Source organism: Hakea prostrata, chromosome 7, assembly GCF_041222555.1.
Source record: "Hakea prostrata isolate BN-2017 chromosome 7, UWA_Hpros_2, whole genome shotgun sequence".
NCBI lineage: Eukaryota > Viridiplantae > Streptophyta > Magnoliopsida > Proteales > Proteaceae > Hakea > Hakea prostrata.
Window position 1 is genome coordinate 67,887,695 of NC_142606.1, and position 22,358 is coordinate 67,910,052.

General features: G+C 36.7%; 1 protein-coding gene across 10 annotated transcripts; it reads right to left on the bottom strand.

Moving 5' to 3' along the window:
* Positions 1 to 99: 99 nt before the first annotated feature.
* On the bottom strand, positions 100 to 20,299 carry LOC149011808 (protein THYLAKOID ASSEMBLY 8-like, chloroplastic). 10 transcript variants are annotated; one of them, XM_089160862.1, is made up of 6 exons: positions 19,936 to 20,299; positions 13,411 to 13,508; positions 12,303 to 12,508; positions 10,895 to 11,317; positions 9,857 to 10,247; positions 3,301 to 3,903 (listed from the first exon to the last, which is right to left on the bottom strand). In XM_089160862.1, exons 4-5 carry the CDS (start codon positions 11,264 to 11,266, stop codon positions 9,858 to 9,860), a joined length of 762 nt encoding a protein of 253 aa, XP_089016988.1. In that variant the 5' UTR covers positions 11,267 to 11,317; positions 12,303 to 12,508; positions 13,411 to 13,508; positions 19,936 to 20,299; the 3' UTR covers positions 3,301 to 3,903; position 9,857. The 10 variants fall into 10 exon arrangements, with proteins under 10 accessions (XP_089016992.1, XP_089016996.1, XP_089016988.1 ...); XM_089160863.1 differs by having other exon boundaries at positions 10,895 to 11,334; XM_089160866.1 differs by lacking the exons at positions 3,301 to 3,903; positions 12,303 to 12,508 and adding an exon at positions 100 to 449.
* Positions 20,300 to 22,358: the final 2,059 nt, after the last annotated feature.

The window sequence follows — 22,358 nt, forward strand, 5'->3', positions numbered from 1 at the left end:
TTTTTTCGGTTATGTCAGCACAAAAAGAGCAAGAAACAAAAATGATCCCAGACTCACATAATGTAGAGGTATTGTAACGCCCTGATTTTCAATATGAAAAATAAGGTCGATAATTAGCCCAAGAATCAATTTCCCTTAAGTAATGAACTGGGGAGATAAAATAAACCAGTTAAATTTAATAACATTAAACTCAGAGAATTCAGAAAATTTTATCAACGAAAATCTGTTTTTAAATTGTAATAAATGGAAACATTTTCATTATTCTAAATTTTTAAAATAAAGGGTTCAACTATATATTTATCAAATAAAACATTTCATCACCAATTACATAATTATTTAAAGATAAATAAAAACATATTTTATATTCTTAACAAATAACATATTTGAGAGATTCCTCAACAATTCTGCCTCACGACTCAATTCCTCAAAGTGCCCTACACATTCACCATCTGGAGAAAAATATTGGATAAGTTCCAAAATACTTAACAATATCAAATCCAATAAGATACCAACATATTTGAAACAATGCATTGAAATAATACAAGAGATGCAACCATATGTAATAAATAATGCAATAATGTTAATGCACAATTTTATTATTTATCTTATTTCGAAACAATACGATACTCTATGTCGTTACATGGCTTGCACGCGTTATACAGCCTTGACATGCGTATAGCTTCTTCTAGTGTCATCATGGGTTTTCCCAATATGAAGAGATGAAGGTTAATCCATGTCATTACGTGGCCTCCACACGTTACATAATCCTATCAACCCCATCAAATTCATTATCACACCATTATAAATGCAAATTTTTATATTTTCACAAATGTAAATTTATTTTATTTATTTTGATTTAATACGATATACATTGCCATTACATGATCTGCACACATTACACAACCCTAACATGTGTATTATACCAAATTATGGGATTCAACACATCATACCCCATGTGTTACATGGCATGCACGTGTTATACAACCATGGTTTTGTGTGTTGATCCCTCCAATGTTATCATGGTTTTCCCAATAGGAAGGAATGAAGGTTGATCCACGCTGTTGCGTGGCCTACACATGTTACACAACCTTCAACCCATCCAATTCTCTACAGGACCATGATAAATGGAAAAGTTTATGTCTTCTTCTTTTTATAATACAATATACAATACAATGTTAAATCTTGATATTCATAGAAATTTATAAACATTCGATAATCATAGCAAAGCATAATATGCGAGAAAAGATAAAAATCAATTTATACTAAGAACACAATGATTCAAATTTAGCAATCAAGATCAAGATGATACACCATATTTCAAACTATAAACATGATCTTCAATTGCAATCTAGATTCAGATAAAATATAGGGTTTCAAATTTGTAGATATAATGTAAGGTCCTCACTAGCAATATAGATTAAATTAAAGACAACAACTCAAACATGTAGCTATAGTCTGAAATTATCACTTACAATTTAGATCAAATAAAAGACAACAAATAAATCAAACATGTAGATATAGTGCGGGATTTGCAATATAAATCAAATAATACAATGGTTCAAATTAGAAGACATGCTTGAAAGATTTTTACTTGCAATTCAGATAAAGATAAAACACAATGTTTCAAACTATAGATAATAAGAGGGATTCTCACTTGCCTTCACAATAGATTCAAGATCACAATATTGCAATGTTTTGAGCAGTCCAAGAAAACACAAACTAGGACAAACAGTTACAGTGAAATGGATTCTTTGAGATTAAAATCAAAAGAAATTTAAAATTTTCCATTGATTTAGTGAGTCCTCACTCTTTTCTTAGGAAATCTCTCCCCGTAAGGTCAAGTGCCTCCCCCTATTTATATGCATAAAAATGATAATAACAATTAAAGTTTTAAAAATTTTAATTAAGTAAATTAATAAGAACTAAATGTATTGATAAATTCTCAAAAGGATTAAGTATTGATTAATATAAATAAACTTTAATTTATTATAGTATATTTTAAGTATTTTAACTCTCAATGTACTTGTTTTCTTTACTTTCTTCTTAAGTTAACATTACAAATGAAGTGTTTTCCTATTAGAGTATTAATTTATTTCAGTGTTGATTATAAAGTATTAAAAGATTTAAGATTTATTAAACTAATAATAATAATAATAATAATAATAAATAGTAATACTTAACTAATATCATAATTATTAATTTTGATATTAGAGTTTATTTAAGTATTATAAATTGAATTAAAAAATAATTAATTCACTTGTTATTTAGTGATTTGGTTTCCTACTCCCTTTTCATTAATTAATTAATTTATTATTATTATTATTTTCTAAAGAAATGATAACTATCATGACTTAACCTTATAACAAAATAAAACATATAGCTATATAATATAATTAATGATTATATTATGAGAAAATTGACCAAAATACCCTCAGCAAAATCTCAGGGTATTACAGGTATAATGAAGAGGGTTGACTGTATGAGAACTTCCTTGCTTCCTGGTGAGAGATACTTGAGCTTCCAACTAGTAATGTACTGCTCACCCATTGAATTAACTCATGACCATGGAATTTCCCTTAGCTTAACACCAAAGAAGGGGCTACCCACATAGAACTAGAGGCAAAGAACCGAATGAATTTCAAATTTGTCAAACAAGTCCTTTAGAATTTCAAGGGACATTAAGACTGAAATGTGCTTCATTTAGGAGATGGGGAACAGTTAGTAGGGAGGATAGCATGTGATTAGGACTCTCAGAGGAAGAAGCCTTACCAAAGAGAAAGAGTAATCCACAAAAGCAAGATGAGAAATTGGCACACTAGTGAGTAAACTGGACACTATGGATTCGCTGAGAATTATGAGGTAAGGAAATATGTGAAGATAAAACTTCAAGACAGAGGATGCATAGGTAAAAGGACAAGAGTCTTCTTGTCAAAGTCCCTCTTGGAAGTAAAGGAGCTCAGAGATGGCCCATTTGAAGGATGAAAAGTAGAGTTGTCTTGATTGAAGGAAATTAGTTTCAGAAAGATGAGGACCAATCAATTGACTGAATACTGCTAATTTGATCTTCTCAGCAGAGACAGATCAGAGGAGCTACAATTATCTTCAGCAGTGACTCTGTTTTGAAATCGATTGAGATAGTTATCCTTGATGGCCAGTACAAGGCCTTAAAATGGGAATCAAAAGCTGCCGCAGTGAAATCCCTGTCTGTCAGCTCCAATTCATTATGGATATGCAAATAATAACATTGTGAGCTCGACATTTGACTACTGATAAGTGAAAAAGGAAAGAAAAAATAATAATAATAATAATAATAATAATAATAATAATCAAGTATTAGCATTCTTTCTGGCTTTTTGCTCCAATAATTTTTCATTCGGTTAGAAGAGCTGAGACATGTTATTTCTCCACTCATTCAGATTTCCCACCAAAGATATGTTCCAAGAGTCCAATAATATTTTCAGACTAGAAAGACTGTGAATTGCATAATATCTTGAACCTGTCAGTGCATTAGTCCAACAATTAAACAACCTGCTAGAAATTTGGTTTTAAGACCCAAAAGCTTCAAATCTGAAAGGGCATTTGAAGTTTGATTTTAAGACCCAAAAAGTTTCAAATCTAAAAGGGCATTTGTGCCAAGGTAAAGAGCACACAATATTAATTAGGATGGCTTTACGATTAGATGCAGGCACTGAAATATGTTAGGAGAAAAAAAGTCAGTTGAAGGAAGCAATTGCCATAATTACACCCAATCCGGTTGCAACCTAGCCAGTGGTCATCTCTCAAGTGAATGGTGAGCCCTGTATACGAATGCCCAATAAAGCAGAAACGAAGATCAAACACAGAAGTGGAAGAGTAGAGCTGGTTGATATTGTCTGTCCTCTCTCCAGCAGGAAATCCGATCACCTACCAATAGCCAGGATTGGTCAACAAAATGAATCGACTGACAAAGAGGTAACCATTAAATTTGATTCTGCCTACAATATGAAATCATATAAACATTCGAAAATAAGAAAGACCCCCGAGATGGGAATAAATTTCAGCGTTAATGCACCAAAAACTGGACCAAAGAAAGTTAAGTTGACAAAGGAGAAGACCGCCTGTTGTAGCCTTTAACTGAATGAGGGCCAGAAAACAAGATTCAGGGAAAACCACCTTGAGGTTCAAATTAGGTTTCTATGAGTATGTTGGTTAGACTTTAGGAATGTGTTCTGAGTGGGGTTTTGGGCTAGAAAGGATTTAATGGGGCTGGAATGCAATATTGAGAGTTTAGTCCAGTTTCCATAAAAGGGGAAAAAGTTCCTCACGGGAGCTTATCCGAGTAAATTCACTGAGTTAGGTTTTGGGGATTTAGGGTTCTCAGTTCAGGTAGCAACTTGTATTGAACCTAGGCTCCAGTGCCTAGGAGATATTCACCAAGTTTGGTTGAATTCCAATGGTTGAATACTAAGACATTGGAATTTGAAATTCTAAAGTTCGAGAATTAGGGCTTCATGTTTCTAAGGTTTTGCTGGTCAGAATGGGTTGAAACTTTGAGGGTATGTAAGTAATGATATAGGATTTTATCCCTCAAGTTTGATTGTGTTTTGATGGCTAAAGAGGAAGAAAGGGGGTTTCTAGGTTTTAAGGTCCTAATGAGTTTGAAAATTCAAGAAAAAGAAAGAGGCAAGAGGAACGGGGATGGCATGGACCTTGGCACAATGGTCAGTGGACCATAGTTGTAGCCTTATGGTCAAGGAATGGAAACAACCACTCAGCAAAATTGTGGGTGTAAGGCTGCATGAAAAGTTGCCCCCCCCCCCCTTTCCCACAACCAAGACTCTACTTGGGTTGAAGCCTTCAGCACCAGGCTCACCTTTAAGGAAGGGGGATGTGTGTGTGTGTGTGTGGGGGGGGGGGGGGGGGGGTTATGCTGAATGCCATGCATGGAAGATCCTTGTCTTGAACTGTGGAAGACATATACTTGATGGATGTCAGTATGAATACCACAACCAAATTAAGGATCTTGCTGGACTTCCCAACAAACCTTCAAACAAAACTTGGGATCTTGATTTACCAAGGGATGAGAAAACCATTCTAGCTAAGAACAATAAGGAGAACGAGAGACTAGGCAGCAAACCTGCAACATTAACAAAATAATGAAGGTGCCCTATTCACTAGATTTTGGGGGTGGTTGCCCTTCTTTTCCTTTTGCGTGTGGCCTTTTTTTTTTTTTTTTTTTTTTTTTGGGGGGGGGGGGGGGGGTGGGGGTGGGGAAGGTAAGATTTCAACCACTTTATCGCCTAGACATTGCCACCGTATTGCCACCTAGGCACCAAAGCGGTCATTTTTTTACATTTTGTACCTAAACTTTTAGTCTAGGATTTTTTAAAACATCAAATTTTGTTCTACAAAACCATACACAAATATAATAGTTATTTATTTTGGAAGCCGGAATCATTAGATGAAGACTTCTTTGGAAGAATATGATCGATAAATTAATTGGTTCAATAAAAGAATTGGCAAAGTAAGCAAACAAACTAAATTCCTATTTGGATTCGAGAACTATTCATTTACTTAAAAGAAGTCAAGTATAAAAAATCGGATGTTTAAGTTGAGCAAAAGCTTAGAATTGGATATATTGTGGGCCACATCATGCATATTGATAGGACCGAGGTAGCCACGTGGAGAGGAGAGAGAGAGAGAGAGAGGGTTAGGGATGATTGAGGGGATTATAAATAGAGGGGGAATTGAGAGGAGAGGGGATTCAGCATTTGCATGTGAGTTAGGGCAGGCTCTGGCTGAGGGCACCATTCGGTGTTGGGAGTGACTAGCACCATTAAAACCAGTGAATTCTAGTGTAACTCTTCTGTTTGATATTGAATTCCATAGTTGGATTGAGGGAACTTATCAAATTGGTATCAGAAGAGTGACAATCTCAGGAAGGTGATACGGCACTATCTTCATTTTCCAATGAAGGAGAAGTGCAGCAATGGTTAGCTGAGGTCTTGATGTTTTGCTAAGGAAACCAGATTGACGAGGAGCAATGGTTGGGAATGGCACTCCAACATTTGGAAGAAGATGCGTTGGACTAGATTTACCAGAGAAATTGTCATAGTTCAACTGGTCAAGCTTCAAAGAAGCTCTAAATTTGACTTTGGCGAAGGCCAGATCAGAGGGGTTATAGAACTCGTGAAACCAGAGGAGAATCATGCGCAGGTAGATCTAAGAATTCTTGCGGCAGAATCTCTGGAGTTTAATGAGAAGATTGAAGTTGTGGAATCATTTTGTACTCAATATGGCCCGATAGATGGTATTCGCATTCCTTTTAGCATTGAAAATCGGCGGTATTGTCGTGGGAAAGCTCTGATGGAGTCTTTCACAGCGGAAGAATAAGAGAAAGAAATCGATGGAATTAGAGAGATGATGAAGCAACACTGGTATAGAGTAGAGATAGATTGGGCAACACAAGCTCTAGCAAAGCCATTGTGGATGGGGGCGATAACACAATGCAAGAGGACTCGTCAGCATTGTGGAGGAAGCAACAGCATAATTTCCGGCGACGGATTGCCCTTGATCTAGGAGTAAGGAGTGAATCATAATCGGAGGCAAGATTTGCAAAAGTGCTAGAATCAATTATTTTATATCCTATGGCGAAGATTTAAATGGTGTTTAGTCTTTTGATCACTGCTGGACAAGAGAGGAAGAAGATAGAGTGACTGGCAGTTGAGGAATCAGTTGGGTTTGGGTTAATTTCAGCTCAGGACTTGGACCGATTGATGCAACAGGCCAAAGAAAAAGAATTGGGCGACTAAGAAGCCAAATGACTTGACTATCTTGGAGCCAAATTTGCTGGGCCAGGGACAGATGAAGCCAGAATTAGATCATGGGCAGTTTAAGGAGCTTACCGATTGCCCAACCCAGCAAGTGAGAAATTATTTGAGCAAACGGGAGCCCAAGAAAGTTTTATCTCATTTTTAAAACAATATGACCAGGGCATTTATGGAACATCATTGTTCCTCTTTCTCCTACCTTCAACTCAACACCTGAGGAGCCGCGACTAGCAACCATAACAGAGGGGAGGGGAGATCTGCCAGAGAGAGCTAACGATCGACGCTGTTCCGATGCTCTTCTGCAGGTGCCAAAGTCAGGGAAGAGGATAACTCAGATATAAAACTCCTCTGTACAAACCGAGGAAAGTTGGATATGGTTTTGGTCTTGCGGCGGAGGGAAATTGAGCTCTTGTGGAGGCATCACAACTACAAATGGGATGTGGAAAAGAGGCACAAGTGGAGGCGTGAATCTCGATCTCGGTCTATGGATTGCTCTGTCTCCTTCCAAATCTAGATCAATGACTTTGCAAGCAACACGACATGCTCTGCAGGGTTCTATTGGTGGCCTGCCCTCAACGGTGAATGAACAATCAGTGCTAAAGTTTCAGGCTGAAGTTGCTGGTGGGCATTTCCATCCATTATTCACTTCCCATGGTCTGGTGTCACCCTTACAGACTTTGCAGTGTTATTTTCCTTTTTCTGTGTTGGAGTTTCCATCAGTTTGATCCTTGAGAAGCACATTAAAAACTCAACAGCATCAAAGGAAGTTCTACTACTGTCAGCTAAGCTCTCTGTCTGGGGTGTGCTGTTGCACGGTGTGAACTTGCATGGGCGTCAACACTTCCATTATAGGTGTGAAACTCCAAGCCTAAATCCCTCATTGCCAATTTCTAAATCGGGCAATCCAATTGTCCATTGTGGAGTGAGGGGCAGTCTTGGACCTCTTGGCAATGCAGCTAGATACATTGCTCAGTTTTATCTATGTCAAGAACATTTGTCACCATCCTCCCTAATTGTCAGCTCCAGCAAAGAGGTTGTTTTTTATGAAGCAGAATCCGCATGGTTGTGTGGAACACGTGAAAACCAAACGGCCAATTTTCCTTCACCTTGAGGACAAGGTGAAATTTAAGAGGGCGGGAATGATAGACCCTAGGAGGCAGCCACATGGAGGAGAGACAGAGGGTTAGGGATGATTTAAGGGATTATAAAAAGAGAGGGAATTGAGAGGAGAGGGGATCCAGCATTTGTGTGTGAGTTAGGATGGCCTCTGGCTGAGGGTGACTGCCACCATTAAAACCAGTGAATTCTTGTGTATTCTTCTATTTGATATTGAATTCCATAGCCGAATTGAGGGATCTTATCACAAATCTTTTCCCCCTAAAACAAAAATTATTTTCCCCATTTTTTCATTTCCATAACTATAATTTTATATAATTCATAATCATATGTTATAATATTATCCGATTATGTTGCTAATTGCTATTATATATTTGTATTATGATGAGATGAATTCATGTTCTCTTTTTATGATGATCTTTCATGATTATGATTCTCTAATATTTGTTTAACTTATACTAAATCTATATCAGTTTTTACAATATTATTGTGCAACATAAAGTAGTTGTATTAAAAAAATGTGCCCTAGCCGCTTTGGTCACTGTATCGCCGCCTAGGTGCCGCTTTATCTCGTAAGGGCTTAAGTGCCCCAACTGCTTTGGTGTTCTTGACGACCTTGATAAGGACTAATTAGACAACTTGCATCAACCTTTAATAAGGAATAGTCTGGAAAAGACAAAGCACTGAAGGGGAAAAGGAAAAAGAAAAATAAATAGACAAGTATGGGCTACTTGAGCCCTATTTATTGCTTGGGCGCAGGCCTAGGACTTTTTTCGGCTTTGGGTTTCCACTTCTGTAGGGACCTACATAACCACCTGCATAGTTGCTTGCAGGAATACATAAGAAACCCTCAAAGGGAAGGGAACATAAGGAATTACAGCCCATACTAGGGAGTTTTTTTTTATCCTGAAAGGAATAAGGTATCTAACAGAAGATAGCACAAGAGCGAACAAATCTCTCATTTAACCGTCCGCCTTCCTAGGCCCTGAAAATTAGGGCCGAGTATCTTCATAATGAAGAAAGTAAACATGAACATGTAGACCATACATAAAGAAAAGGAGATTGAAATCAAGAATGCTTGTGCTAAGAGTCAGAGATTGAAGGGAATTGAATAGAGGGAGTATAGGTTCAGAATGCAAACTGCAACATGCAGAAGGAAAAAAGACCAGGATGATGCAGAAATAAACAAGCATGCAAAACAGGAATAAGGAAGCAGAAAAAGAAACAAGGATGGACAAACAAAGGGATAAAGGACAGAGAAGAGAGAGTTGGATCGTGAGAGTAACAGCTGCTGTAAGAATATTTGGAAAAAAAGCTTTAGAAAATGACGCCATGAACAACCCCTCAAACATTGATTTCCATAAAGGAGAAGAACAGTGATCAGAGCAGAAGCAGCAAACAGTCAAAACTCGCTGGAGAGGCATTGCCTCTCTCTCTCATCAGATCAGCTTCAATTTACAAAAGGAGAAACGTTTAATGCCTTGGGGAACATGAAGAACCCAAAAGGTACAATTTGACCAGAACTCTTTGCTTTTTCAAAATATATTACAGGATTAGAACTTAATTAGCTTTTATTTGTTATTTGCTACAGGGAACATATTATTGACTGCAAACCCAACAAAAAGCATTTAATGACCTAAGTAATATACATTAAATAATTAAAGGACCTGTTTATGAGATAATAACAGCATTACACATCAAATTACATTTTCATAATAGTTATTCATATTAAGGAGTTCAAGATGATAAACTAACTTCTGGAAATAAAAAGCAATTAAAAATCAGTGAAGTTATCTAACATCAATTTAGAACAAAAACCCCTCCGCAAAGTAAAAGGAATCTGAGAGATGCTTACATAAACCCATCAGTCATAATCGAATTAAATGGAGGAAACAAATACTGAGAATCAAACCAAAGTGCGAACCGCATACCTCATCGAATTCCAAATATCTCCTCTGGAGGGTCATAGACATGCCGATCGGGGAACATCTCCTCAAAATCTTGCTTGACTTTGTTTCTTAACAGAGGATGTGGCAAAAGGCCCTTCAGCAAAACCCTGAAGGGCAACTCCTCTGGTGGGTCAGGAGACTTCTTCATATCCTCATAAATATTCATCGCATCTGCAGGTGAACCATACCTTAAGAAACCTCTGATAACTTCAGTATATGTCTGAGAATCAGGGAATAAGTCATCCTTCCTCATGCTTTCCCATATTTGCATTGCATCGTCCATCATTTTACATTTTGCTAATGCAACAATTAAGTCCTTATATAGATAGACATCAGGCTTGTACCAGTCCTGCTGTTGAATTACCCTAAATATCTGAATAGCCAAACAGTTAATTATAACCCGATTAAGAGCACATGATTAATGCTAAGAAACTAAGGACAAAAAAAAAGACAACATAACAGTATAAACTGGAGGAAGGCTTGAACCTCAGGCATTATTCAGAGTTTGTATAAATTAAGAAATATGATTTGGGCCCAAACATTTTTTAATAAGCCCAACAGGGGGTGCCTTTTTCTTTCTATTTTGTTTTGGGAGGTGGGGTTCTGAAGAAACATTAAGATCAAGATTTGGAAGAGGCAACTTTCACAAATAAACTCACTTGAGTTCTGCTACAGAGCACATTGTTAAATAATGAAATCAACTCATACAGTGCAGACTAACCATGAGAAGCTACCTTTAGTAATCAGAACATGACAAAATCTAACCCAAAAAGAAAGGATAGACGGAAACCAGAAGATCATAAGCATTCCACTGATGAAGTCCATGAAGCTAAACTCCATCACCCCCCTCAAAATTATGCTCCAACTTTCCTTACCCCCCCCCCCGGGTCTCTTTTCCCCCAAAGTAAAAAAAAATCACTTGTTTATACACCTAAGAAAGAGAATTAAAAGGCTAAATCTATCCCAAAATCATAATTTTGGCAAAGCGAATAAGCAGAACATCACAGAAAAGGAACCCACCTTGAGGGCCAAACCCACCTCCTCTTGTCGTTGGAGCTCGATCAGTACAGTGACCATATCCATCTTCAAGAGCCGCAACACATGTGATTTAATGAACTTAGTCAATTTCTCTTCATCGTCTTTGAATCTTTTCAGACCCAGAACTACAAAAAGAGCCTCTTTTCCTATAAGTTTCTTGCCTCTCCAAAGTGGCCCTCGCGGTCTACCATCATGGTACCTCCGGAAATCAAACACGGGTTTGCTTGAAATGACACCCAGAGTTGGAACTAATGTCTTCACGGGGTCATATGATGCTTCAGCGGGAACAATCAGTTCCCGAATGAGCATCGAATTCAAAAATGGTCTTAATCTGCAAAATGCTCGAATTGCCATTGAAGCCTTGGTGACACAGCTTGATTGAGGGGTGGAGCAATGGCTTGAACCCTGTTTTTATCAATAAACTGTTATTTGTTAAGCCCAAGAGAAATTCACTTAGGCTCTTTTTGGTATCAATTCTCATTCTCTATTATACCTATTTAAAAGAAATAAGTACAAGAATTCATTATTGGTCAAGAATGAAGAATGGTTTGGTGACAATTGTCGAGAATAAATTATGGAATGAAAAATAAGTTAGGTATGTCAAAATGAAAATGAATACACAAAAAAAAAAAAAAAAAAAAAAAAACCCTACTAATCTAAATATTGACAATTAACAAATTATCAAAAAATGCGTCAAACAAAATATTAGCTTAACAGTATTCATATAAACTATGAGTCTTAAAAGAAAACAATCATACTCACTACAATATCAATGTAATGTCTACTAAAATTAAACTACACCAAACACTTGTAAGGAAAATAAGTATCCATATATTCATCATCTATCCTAATAAGCTTCCATGATTTGTTTCACAATTTCCTTTCGATATGCTTCCCATCGTAATTGCTCCATGCGGCCTACCACATTGGCAATGTCCAAGACCTCATCATCATCACTATCACTACTTTCAAATTCATCATCAAGCTCTCCCTTCTCAACTTTCTCAAAAAGTCAATCTGAAGCCACTTGTTTTCTAATAAAGTTATGTAAAATAGCACAAGCAATAACGATCAAAACTTGGGTTTTGAACTTATATGGTGGCATTGTCTTTAAAATAGGAAAGCGTTTCTTCAACACCCCAAATGGCCTCTCTATAACGGTTCTCAATGAAAAATGTGTAAAATTAAATAGCTCATATTGTTCTCGAGGTTGACAATGCCTAAAGTTTTGTTGATGATACCATACATTCTTCAAAGGAGCCATATAACCAGGTGCATTTGTATATCCAGAATCAACAAGATAGTACTTTCATACAAGAAAATCAATTAATAAAATGTTAACAAATCAAACAATATACATAATTACATCATAAAAAATATGAAATGTCACCTGATGGTGGATGTGAGAAGTTCAGACGAGGAGTGTGGATAGCTTCCCATAGTATCCAATTATCATGTGTTGTCCCTTCCCAACAAGCCCAAAGAAAAGTGAAGCACATATCCACTGCTCATGCGACTCCTCATCCTTGCCATTCTAAAGCTCATTTTGATCCAAGGCTACACGACACTAGGATATCCATCCAAGGCCACACGACACTAGGATATCCATAACAGGCTACCATTCTTAAAAAGGAAAAGAAAGAAAAGAAAAGAAGAAGAAGAAAAAAACTGTTGGCTACAGACACAGCAGTTATCAACTGTACATGAGTAATTATGATTTAAAGGGATTTACAAGGTAGGAGATAAATATTACATCATGTACAAAACACAGCGACTAATGTAGAAAACAGTTGAACACTGTTGAGCTAATCTAAAGAACTGCCCTGTGGAAAAGCCCTAAGAAAGAGATCAATATAACCTAAAGCCTAAAAGAGAAGCAAAATCCTACTTACAAGCTGTAGGTCCCTGTTTCTGTTTCAGCATAATCAGGTGCTACTATTCCTAGAGAAACCAAAGGACAAAGGGAGCACTGTCAATCATGCATGTGCTCACATGATTCACACACATTACATCATCCTCCCAACATCCAGAGGACATGAGCTAGGTGCACTTGCACTTCAAAAATATGCCTCAGAGCATATGCTCTTGAGACATGCCTTAAGTTGAGGAACACACACAAAATGCTTTTGACCCACATCCAGTTCAGTTCAACTTTGCGAAAGTACATCAATCCTAATGGAAAAGCGAAATCATGTTCTACATCTATAGACTCTTACCTACATTAACATCTAACCTCAATTGGCCAGCATGTACTGGTAGTTAACAATTACAATCATCCATGTCATAGTATCAGTGAGAACACCATTTCACACAATTATCCAAACATGAGAGCAAGTGTAAAATACCCTTTCCGCTAAATGGCCAAACATAATTGAAGCATCATGAAACAATTGTTCTTGTTTCAGAGAGTAGGGCTTGGAAAAGGTCCAACGTATGAGAATCAAGTAAATAAAAGAACCCTCTGACAAGTACTAAAATGATAATGCTTCAGAACTTACTCGGTTGGATACTGGAAAAGATTTATGAAAAATTGTTTGACTTCATCTGTGAATTCAGGAATTGCATCAGTTGTAATATTTGCAACTTCGTAACTAACCTGAGGAATCAGAAAATATAAAAAATAAGCCATGAAAAATAACAAAGTTCACTTAATTAATCAAGGAAACTTACACAGATCAAGTGTTCAAAACAGTATAATCATGTTCTTTGCAGAAAGCACTCTTAGGGAAAACAATGACGAGAAGACATTTCATCCAAAGAACTTCAAAGGCAATGTGCTTCTTAAAGAGGAAATCGACAATTGGGTTGTTAAAATAATTAAATAATTAAATAATTAAATCTGAAACACAAAAAGCAAATGGGATTTTAAAGAAGACATCAGATTAACGGAGAAGATGCAATAGGAAGAAGAAGTAACCAGAACAGAGAAACGTCACTGTAAGCAGCTTGAGGATGAAATGGTGTGCAGTGGATCTTCTGGGTTGGACCATTCGTGGAAGCACTGGCTGCAGCAGCTTACCACCAGTACATATTGAGAGCGGCAGCCATTAAAGCTTTGGGATCGTTCTGAAGCAACCCAGCAACTAAAAGAAGAAACACACTGAACGGAGACGGAAAGAAAACAAAGAAGAAATGAAAACGAAGCTTGGAGTGTATGATTCCTCGACGAATCCGTTGCAGAGTTACCGCGAGCGAGAAGTGAGAAAGGAGGGACTGCGGAGTTGAGAAGAGCTGTTCGTTCTCAAGCACGTTTGGGTTTGAGACGGGGTTTGAGAGTGGGTTTTACAAAATAATATATATTACTATTATACCCCCATCTTAACTCTAAAATTTCAAGTAAACCTATGCATAAATGGGGAGAATGAATTCTCATCCATAATCCAAAATATGAAGATTTTTCCATTATTTTAAATAAAAATAATAACAATAATAAATACCTAATAATTTAAAATAATGAAAATTTCTCATAATAGAAAATGAGAATTGATACCAAAAATAGCCTTAATAAATACTCGAAAGACATAAATATGTTGTAACTGTTAGAACAACCTTGGGTTTCTCTAATTGAATCTTCATATAAAATTAAAACGCAATATAACATTTAGTGAGGATCGAACATACCTTACACCAAAAAGATTAATCTAAACCTTGAATTTCAAACCTGGACACTGATCAAACTTTCTCTAATCTTATTATTTTTTCTACCGTACTTCTTTGTGGAGAGAAAAGAAAATAAAAAGACTGAGTAATTAGAGGGACTCTATCATAATTATTTATAATAGTAAATTAGTAATCTCAAACCCTAGTCCACTTCCACAATGGAGCAATTTGGCCCATTTCAAACCCAATAGCAATGCATCGGCTCAATGTGTTGAGACCCCTATCAATTATTAACCCTAGTATTTACTCAAAACCCACATATTATTCAAGATAACCCTTACAATAAGTATATCTCCAGAAATTCATGATTCTCATAATTTATGAAAATTTTGAGAAAGCTTAATCTTTCCTTCATTTACTTATCAGAAAGAAACCATACAACACTAACTCCACTATAAGGCTTGACAGTAACATTTGTTCTGCGATTTATTTAATTGAACTTCAATTAACTCTTCAGTCCCACCACTAGAAAATGCTAAAATAGAGAAGATCGAGAGGAGATGAACCATTGCAACTGGCATTGGCGAAACGGGCAAGGAAACTAGAGACAACAAAGAAAAATAATTCTTTAACCACTACAAGCATGTTGGCTAAAACGGCCAAGGACACCAAAGACAGCGAAGATGAATAAGAGGAATCGCCCTCACGAAAACAGCAACAAGGGTTTAAATTTTTTTTCCAATAATTTTAATACCTTTGGTAAAAATAAACCTTGGTAAAAGTATTGACAAAAGTGTTTTTTTTATTTGTTTTTTGGTAACAACATCAACAGGTTCGACTTCAATGTGAGGTTTCCTTTTATGCCCAATGACTTCAATACTAGGTTGAACGCTTTCTTTTTTCTTCGCTCATCATCAACCCAATAATTATTTACCCCCAAAAAAGAAAAATTGACCCAATAACAAAGGATGTGGGGCTCATACACCCAAGGGGGGAAGGGGGAAAATGTTGAGTGTTGAACCCGTGATTTCACTAAGAGGTGCAGTCAATGCCAACTGAGCAATCCTTCATTGGCTATCTCAAATTTATTGTATGTTGTTGTCCAAGAGCTACACTGGGGATGACCATGCAACAACAAATGAAGGTTACCAACAAAATTTTTTGGTTAATTTTCATTTGGACCCCTTGAGTTTTGAATCGAGTCACTTTTGATCCAAAACACATGATATTTTCCATGTGCCTTCATTGAAGTATCCAAAAAAGAGCAATTAAGCACAAACTGTTAATTTCCCATTTCTCAATTTTCAATATTTAACCAGTGAACCCCACTCGAATTTATATGATAAAAAAAACCATTGGGAGAGCACATTGTTCTCCACTAACAAGAAGTGATCCAATTTTATCAAACCTGAATTCAGGTCCAACTCAACCCTGGGGACCTCTAGTTCTGAGCTAAAATGGCTGCTTCCGTCTCCTCTCCCCTGGATATACGTGCTCTTATTCCTTTTATGTTTTGTTCCGATGAGTATGTAGAGTAAACACTCTCTGGGGGATGGAGCGTGCCATGTAAAACTTTAATATTCTGAAACACATTGGAGAACTAGGCGATTATGATCTGTTGTAATGCTGGTTTTTTTTCAGGATGCAATTTATTGCAGGGTCTCATTAATTCAACGATATTGATGTCCAACCACCTCTTAATATCCCAACAACCAGCTTTATCTGCAGCATCAATCCCGTACTTGTTTTGTCGGTGTTCTGTGTTTTTTCATCGTTTTCCTCCTTATTTCTTCACATATGGTAAGTTTTCAGCGATTTCTTCGCTGTCATTTTTAGTGATTTCTTCCCTGTCGTTTTCAAGCTCAAGGTTACTTGTTCAGGTAAGATAATTCCATCTTCTTTAACGGCGCCTTCAGGCTTTCAGCGTTTTTTCCTCTGCTAGTTTTAAGGTTTAATATCAGTTAACCTTTGCTAGTTTTCTAAAGTTTTCATGTTTCCTATATACTTGTTGCTTGCTTCTTACTGCTTAGTATACTATCTATAGGATCGGTCTGGTAAATGGTTTAGTTAATGTCTTTTTCTGTCCTTTTCATTCCTCCTTTTCAATCGTTCTATTTCTGGTCAGAGATAGGGAACTTCTGCCTTTTCAATCGTTCTATTTCTGGTCAGACAGTGTGAACTTCTGCCTTTAAGCATTTTTTCCCATGCTAGTTTTAAGGCTTAACATTTGTCCATCTGTGCTAGTTTGTTAATGTTTTTATGTTTCCTATATACATGTTGATCTGTTTATGTGCTGAGTGAACGGTCTACATGAATTGTTGGGTTAATCGTTCTATTTGTTAACCTCTACTAGTTTGTTCTATTTCTGCGAGTTTTCAACAACTCCGTTATGACTTTTTTTTTTTTCCATTTCTTTTCTCTGTTTCACTTGTTTTACTTCTGCTCAATTGTTACTCAGGAACGTGGTGAGGTTGGAAGGTGGGGATAGTTGCAGAAATCAAACGGACGTTCAAATGCGGGGCCAATGGAATATGGGGGAATCAAAGGAATCCAAGCTCGAGGGGCAGTATGGAGGGGTTCAACAATAGCTTCGACTCTTCATATCGGGCTAGATCTTCTTCAAGGGATCGTTATTTTGGGTCTACAAGTAATGCTAGAACTTTCACTGGAGGGGCTGCAAATTTTACTGCTAGGATTTTGGCGGCAAGGACACTGTATGGCAGGGTGATCTCGGATCGTGTTGAACAAATGTCTGATATATGTAGACATTTGGTTGAACTCTGGGTTCCTCTTGGGGCGGTGGACTTCTCAGTGCTAGGCAGAAATGGATTCAGAACAATTTTTTGTTCTGAAAATAATCGAAATGAAGTAATTTCAATGTCACCATGGTGGCTCGAAAGAAAGCTACTTCATTTGGCGTTGGTGCTGTTTCCGAATGAAAACCAGAAGGGGCGTTTTCCACCTTTAGCGGTTTGGGTGCAGATGAGGAAGATTAGGCTGGACTGTTTTGATTATGGTTTGATTTTTAGGGGTTGTATGGCAATGATTCTGTGCAAAATTCACAATTCGGCACAGAATCCACTTTTTATGCTTCTGTGCCGAATTGGGCAAATTTGGCACAGAATCTGTACTGAAATCATGTATGGTTGGACAGAGATGGGCACGTTTCTTTGGCAAAATTGACACAGCATCTTGTATGGTATGTACGAAGTCAGAGACAAAATGGGCACGCTTTTTTTTTTAATAAAACCAAAAGAAAACTAAGCTAAATACAAATACCACTTAAAAACATTAAAAACAAAGGAAAGATCACCAAAGGCTCCATCTATTTATAGAAAGATGGTTTTCATTATTTGTCAAAAACAAAATTAACAACATGAATCCTAATGGGAATCGAACCATCATACCCTAGAAACTTTCTAGGTGCTCTTCCATTTGAGCTAAGGATTCTCGCCTACAAAAACACATGTTGGATCAATCCAAAAGAGTCCCTATTTATGAAAATAGCCATAAAATAAATATTTTTCTTCTGTGACAAACAGAAGGTTAAGCAAAGAACCTATTTATAGTCATAAAAGAATTATTATTCTTCCAACAGTAGAGAATAGGCATGGCTCCAACAACAAACCCAGTTAAGTCGCACTTCAATTTTCACAGATCATAAAAGATAAAACCACATCTTTCATGCAATGCTTAAGATTTAGAAAGCAACTTATCTCCATAACACAAACAAACGATCATTAACAACTAAAACACATCAATATCTTACCCGAGCTAATAAGCCATAATATAACCTGCTAATAATATCTGAAATCAGAACCAGAAATTCAGTAGTAGACACCTACATCTACCTAATCTATTCACATAAAGATGAACATCAACATAAAGGTTTTACAGTTTCAGTACAGCATTGTTTACTAGCAGCAGCCAACCCTGAATCTAACAACCAAATAAATAAATAAATGAAACATGGGGTCTTTAGACTCATACATGAATACCTGGACCACCCACTTACAATATAGGAAAAGAATAAATGACACATGCATGTTTTCACCTAAGCATAATTATCAGATTGACCGGCAAAGTGGGTTGAGCCATAAAGGCAGCTTATGAATGGAGCTAATATAATTAAAGGCTTTTTGAGGAATACAAACCTTGAGGGTTTATTTGTAAACCATTACCCTTTATCTTTCACAAGGAAAGAAAACCATCTAGATAAGATGGCAGTAGTCCCCACTGCAATGATTAGAAGTTGAACCACAATCACAATGGAAATTGACCATTTGTAGTCAGATTCATTGCTGCTACCACCACAGTGTGAAAACAGAATAACGGGCAGTGTGAAAACAGAATAAATCCTATTGCTCTACCATTTGTGGGAACTTTCTTTAAATTTTGCCTGCTTGTGCTTCATGGGATGGTCTTTTAAGTTGGTCTTCATTATCTTGTGTCTCAAAGTACACCTTTTTTTATTTTTTTTATTTCTGTTCTTTTTATCATGGTCACAATGGTTTTGCATTACCTTTGTTTACATAACATCTCTCTTCTCCCTTAATGAATTTGTATAACTAGAAATGCTCTTCTGTAGAAGAAAACTATCAAATATATAGACTATTGCATTGATGGGAATGTATCAATATCATGTTCTGTTTTTTCGTGCTCACAAACTTGGTTTCTGTTCAACAGCTTTCTTGAGATAGTAACTGACGTAGAATAACTAAGTGGATAGCAGCTTCTGTACCAGTTATTCATGGCATTTCCATTTGTAGTCAGTTATTTGTAGTCAGATTCACTTTTGTATCATTTATATATGTAAACAGTTTTATTCATGGCATTCTACATGTTTTATTCTGTTTATGTTTACCATACTGAACCTGAGATCTGAAATTTATATATGTTTTATTCTGTTTATGTTTACCATGCTATGAAATGCAGAAATTTATACATGTAAAAATATACTTAACTCACAAATGGAAATAACATTATTAAACAAGAGTAATAAGACACAAAGAAAAAGCAAAGATGGTGTCTTATGACTCTTGTTATTCAACAGAATCAGCAGTATGTTTCTCAATCTTGATAAGGAACTTCCCATCAACAGTTGTAGACACATTTGTCACTGAATTACCCGTCTGTTGTACAACGAATTGAGGAAATTACATTTCACTAGTGGCTCATTCATGAAACATATAACACTCATAGGAAAGGTCAACTCCAATATTATAGAAAATGAACACATAGAACAGAGTATGTAACTACTGCATCAGAAATTTATGCCTAAAACCTGCTAATAATATGCATTGCATTCTGGATAAGTGACTCCCTGGCATACAATGCACCTACCAGAAACAGGAACTGAAGATGACCTTATCTGGGTTCGAACGTTAATTATTGGGGGAAAAAAGAAGTAGACAAAAACATACCAGGGGCGATATTGCTGAGAGACAGAGGAGGAGTGCAGTCACAGATGCAAGGGCTCCTCTTCTCGCGAAATCGATGTGCCCGACTTGATGCTCTTCTTCAACCTCCAATACAAAGCAGGCAGACAAACTCGAGATAGTCCAGCAACTCAGATCCTTGAGCGAGACGAGAGAGAGCAGAGTCGAGAGATGGACAGAGAGACGAGAGAGAGCAAAGAGAGACAAGACAGTTGAGAGAGTTGAGAGAGAGCAGAGAGAGACGAGCGAGAGATGAGATTGTTTAACGATTAGGGCTGCGAGAGATGACCGTTAAGAGAGACGATAACCCAGAGAGCGTCGAGAGAGTTGAGAGATACGAGAGAGAGAGAGAGAGAGAGAGAGAGTGAGAGAGAGGAGCTTTCAGGTTATCGCGAAAATTACACCGATAACCCTCGTCAACGTCACGGATTTTTGTTCGCGCCTGCGCGGGTATCACCCGCGCAGGCTGCAACTTCTTGCCATGTGTTAAGTTATAATCTAACGGTTATAAAAAAAAAAGGGGTATTATGGTAATTGTATGACCTACTTAGAAATAAATGTTAGAATTTACAAAAGGTAGCTTTCGTAACAGATCAATTCACAAAACGAACCCAAAAGCTAATCAGAAACGAGATATTGTGATCGTGGAAACCCTGGTCGACTGTCCTCACCTTTGACCCAATCCATCCAATGCGACTGTGAATTTGTTCTTCCATTTCGATTTTGCGTCTGCACTTCTTTTTTTTTTCTCTTCTGAGGAGAACCACGAAGAAAGAAGAACTCTAGGATTAAGGATTTTGGGTCTGCACTTCTCCTTTTTTTCCGTTTGTTTTGGAGAGAACCACGAAGAAAAAAGGGTTATACAGTTCTACGGGTTTTTTTTATCTGTTTTGGGTCTGCACTTCTTTCGATTTTCTCTTTTTCTGTAACGATAGCATCAAGGTTAGGGTTTTTCAAGAGATAAACAATTGTGAGCCGTAGGGTATTCGGCTAGGGTTAACACCATCCCAAAGAGATATCTTCAAGTTGAAATGATGAAAAAATCAAAGATATTGGAAGTTAAAATGAAAATTTGGGTCTTTAACTTGAAATGATGAAAAAATCAAAGAGATCCGGTTGTGATGGTGGGTATATTGTGGGTTAAGGTTTAGATTTCTCGTTTTTTGAATCGTTTGGCTTTCTGGGGTTCATTAGGTGAATTGGAATTTATTGAAGGATGTGTTTGCAAATTTGAAAGGTTTTTTTTAACTTAAATTATACAATTACAAAAGTATCCTTAGTTTTAGTCGTTGGATTAGAAAAGAAAACGTGTCATCTTTTTGTGCTTGCGCGGGTGTTACCCGCGCAGGCGCGAACAAAAATCCCAAGGTCACAAGCATAAAACAAAATTTCATTCGTGAAATTTTCTATTTTGGAAAATGCCGAAATCATGAGGATCGGAAAAAAGTCCTTAGTTTCGATCGAAACTGTCTAAATTTCGTTGAAACTTTCGAAACCTCAAAACCTATCTAAACTTGGTTCAACCCAGTTGGATCAGCTGGTTCATGAGGGAAAAATTTCCAAATTTCGTGAGAAACTTGAGAAATTTCATGGAAACTTGGGACTTTTTGCTGTAAATTTTGTAACTTTTCCAAATTTTCAATTTTTTTGTTTATTTCATGTTTCTCCAAATATCACGACAAATACCCCCTTCATCAGGACTTCCCTATCCAAAGTGCGTATTCTCTCATGTTGGTTATCTTAAGCATATTGATGATCAGACTTATAAAGTTATAGTTATAGATTAACTTGACAACCATAGGCATAAAATGTCATGGGATGTCTATGTTTGTTGGTTTGATGAGAGGATGTTACAAGTATAGTACTACTCAGCTCACAAGATGAATCCACTCTTAGAACTCCTCTCAACACTAAGTTGTATTTTCCTTTTATTGTCAACTATTTTGAAGTTAGAAATTATATATTGAATGTTATGTGTTTTAAGTAGTTAAGTTTATAATGTACTTTTTGGACAACTCTACATTGATGTTTTTAGCAAAATACAACAAATGTATTTTTTTATACTTTAATTAGCTTAAATATAGGATCCCACCCTAAAATACTCTCTAAAACCTATCGAAACTTGTACGGAAAAGTCCTCGGATTCCTTGAAATATCCCAAGTTTCCATCTAAGTTTCCCATTTTCACCCGGTCAAAACTTGAGTTTCCCTCAAATTTTTTACCATGGTCACAAGCATCACATGTGCCCCGCAAAATCGTAGAGAATTGCTTCTATGTCAGAGAAGCTTCAATTTTTGGAGCTTCTCTGACACAAGGAATTTATGTGCCAAACGCTTGGTTCAACACCATTTTGTTGAACCAGCACACAAAAGCTGAACTGATTTACCATACATGTTTTTACTGACTT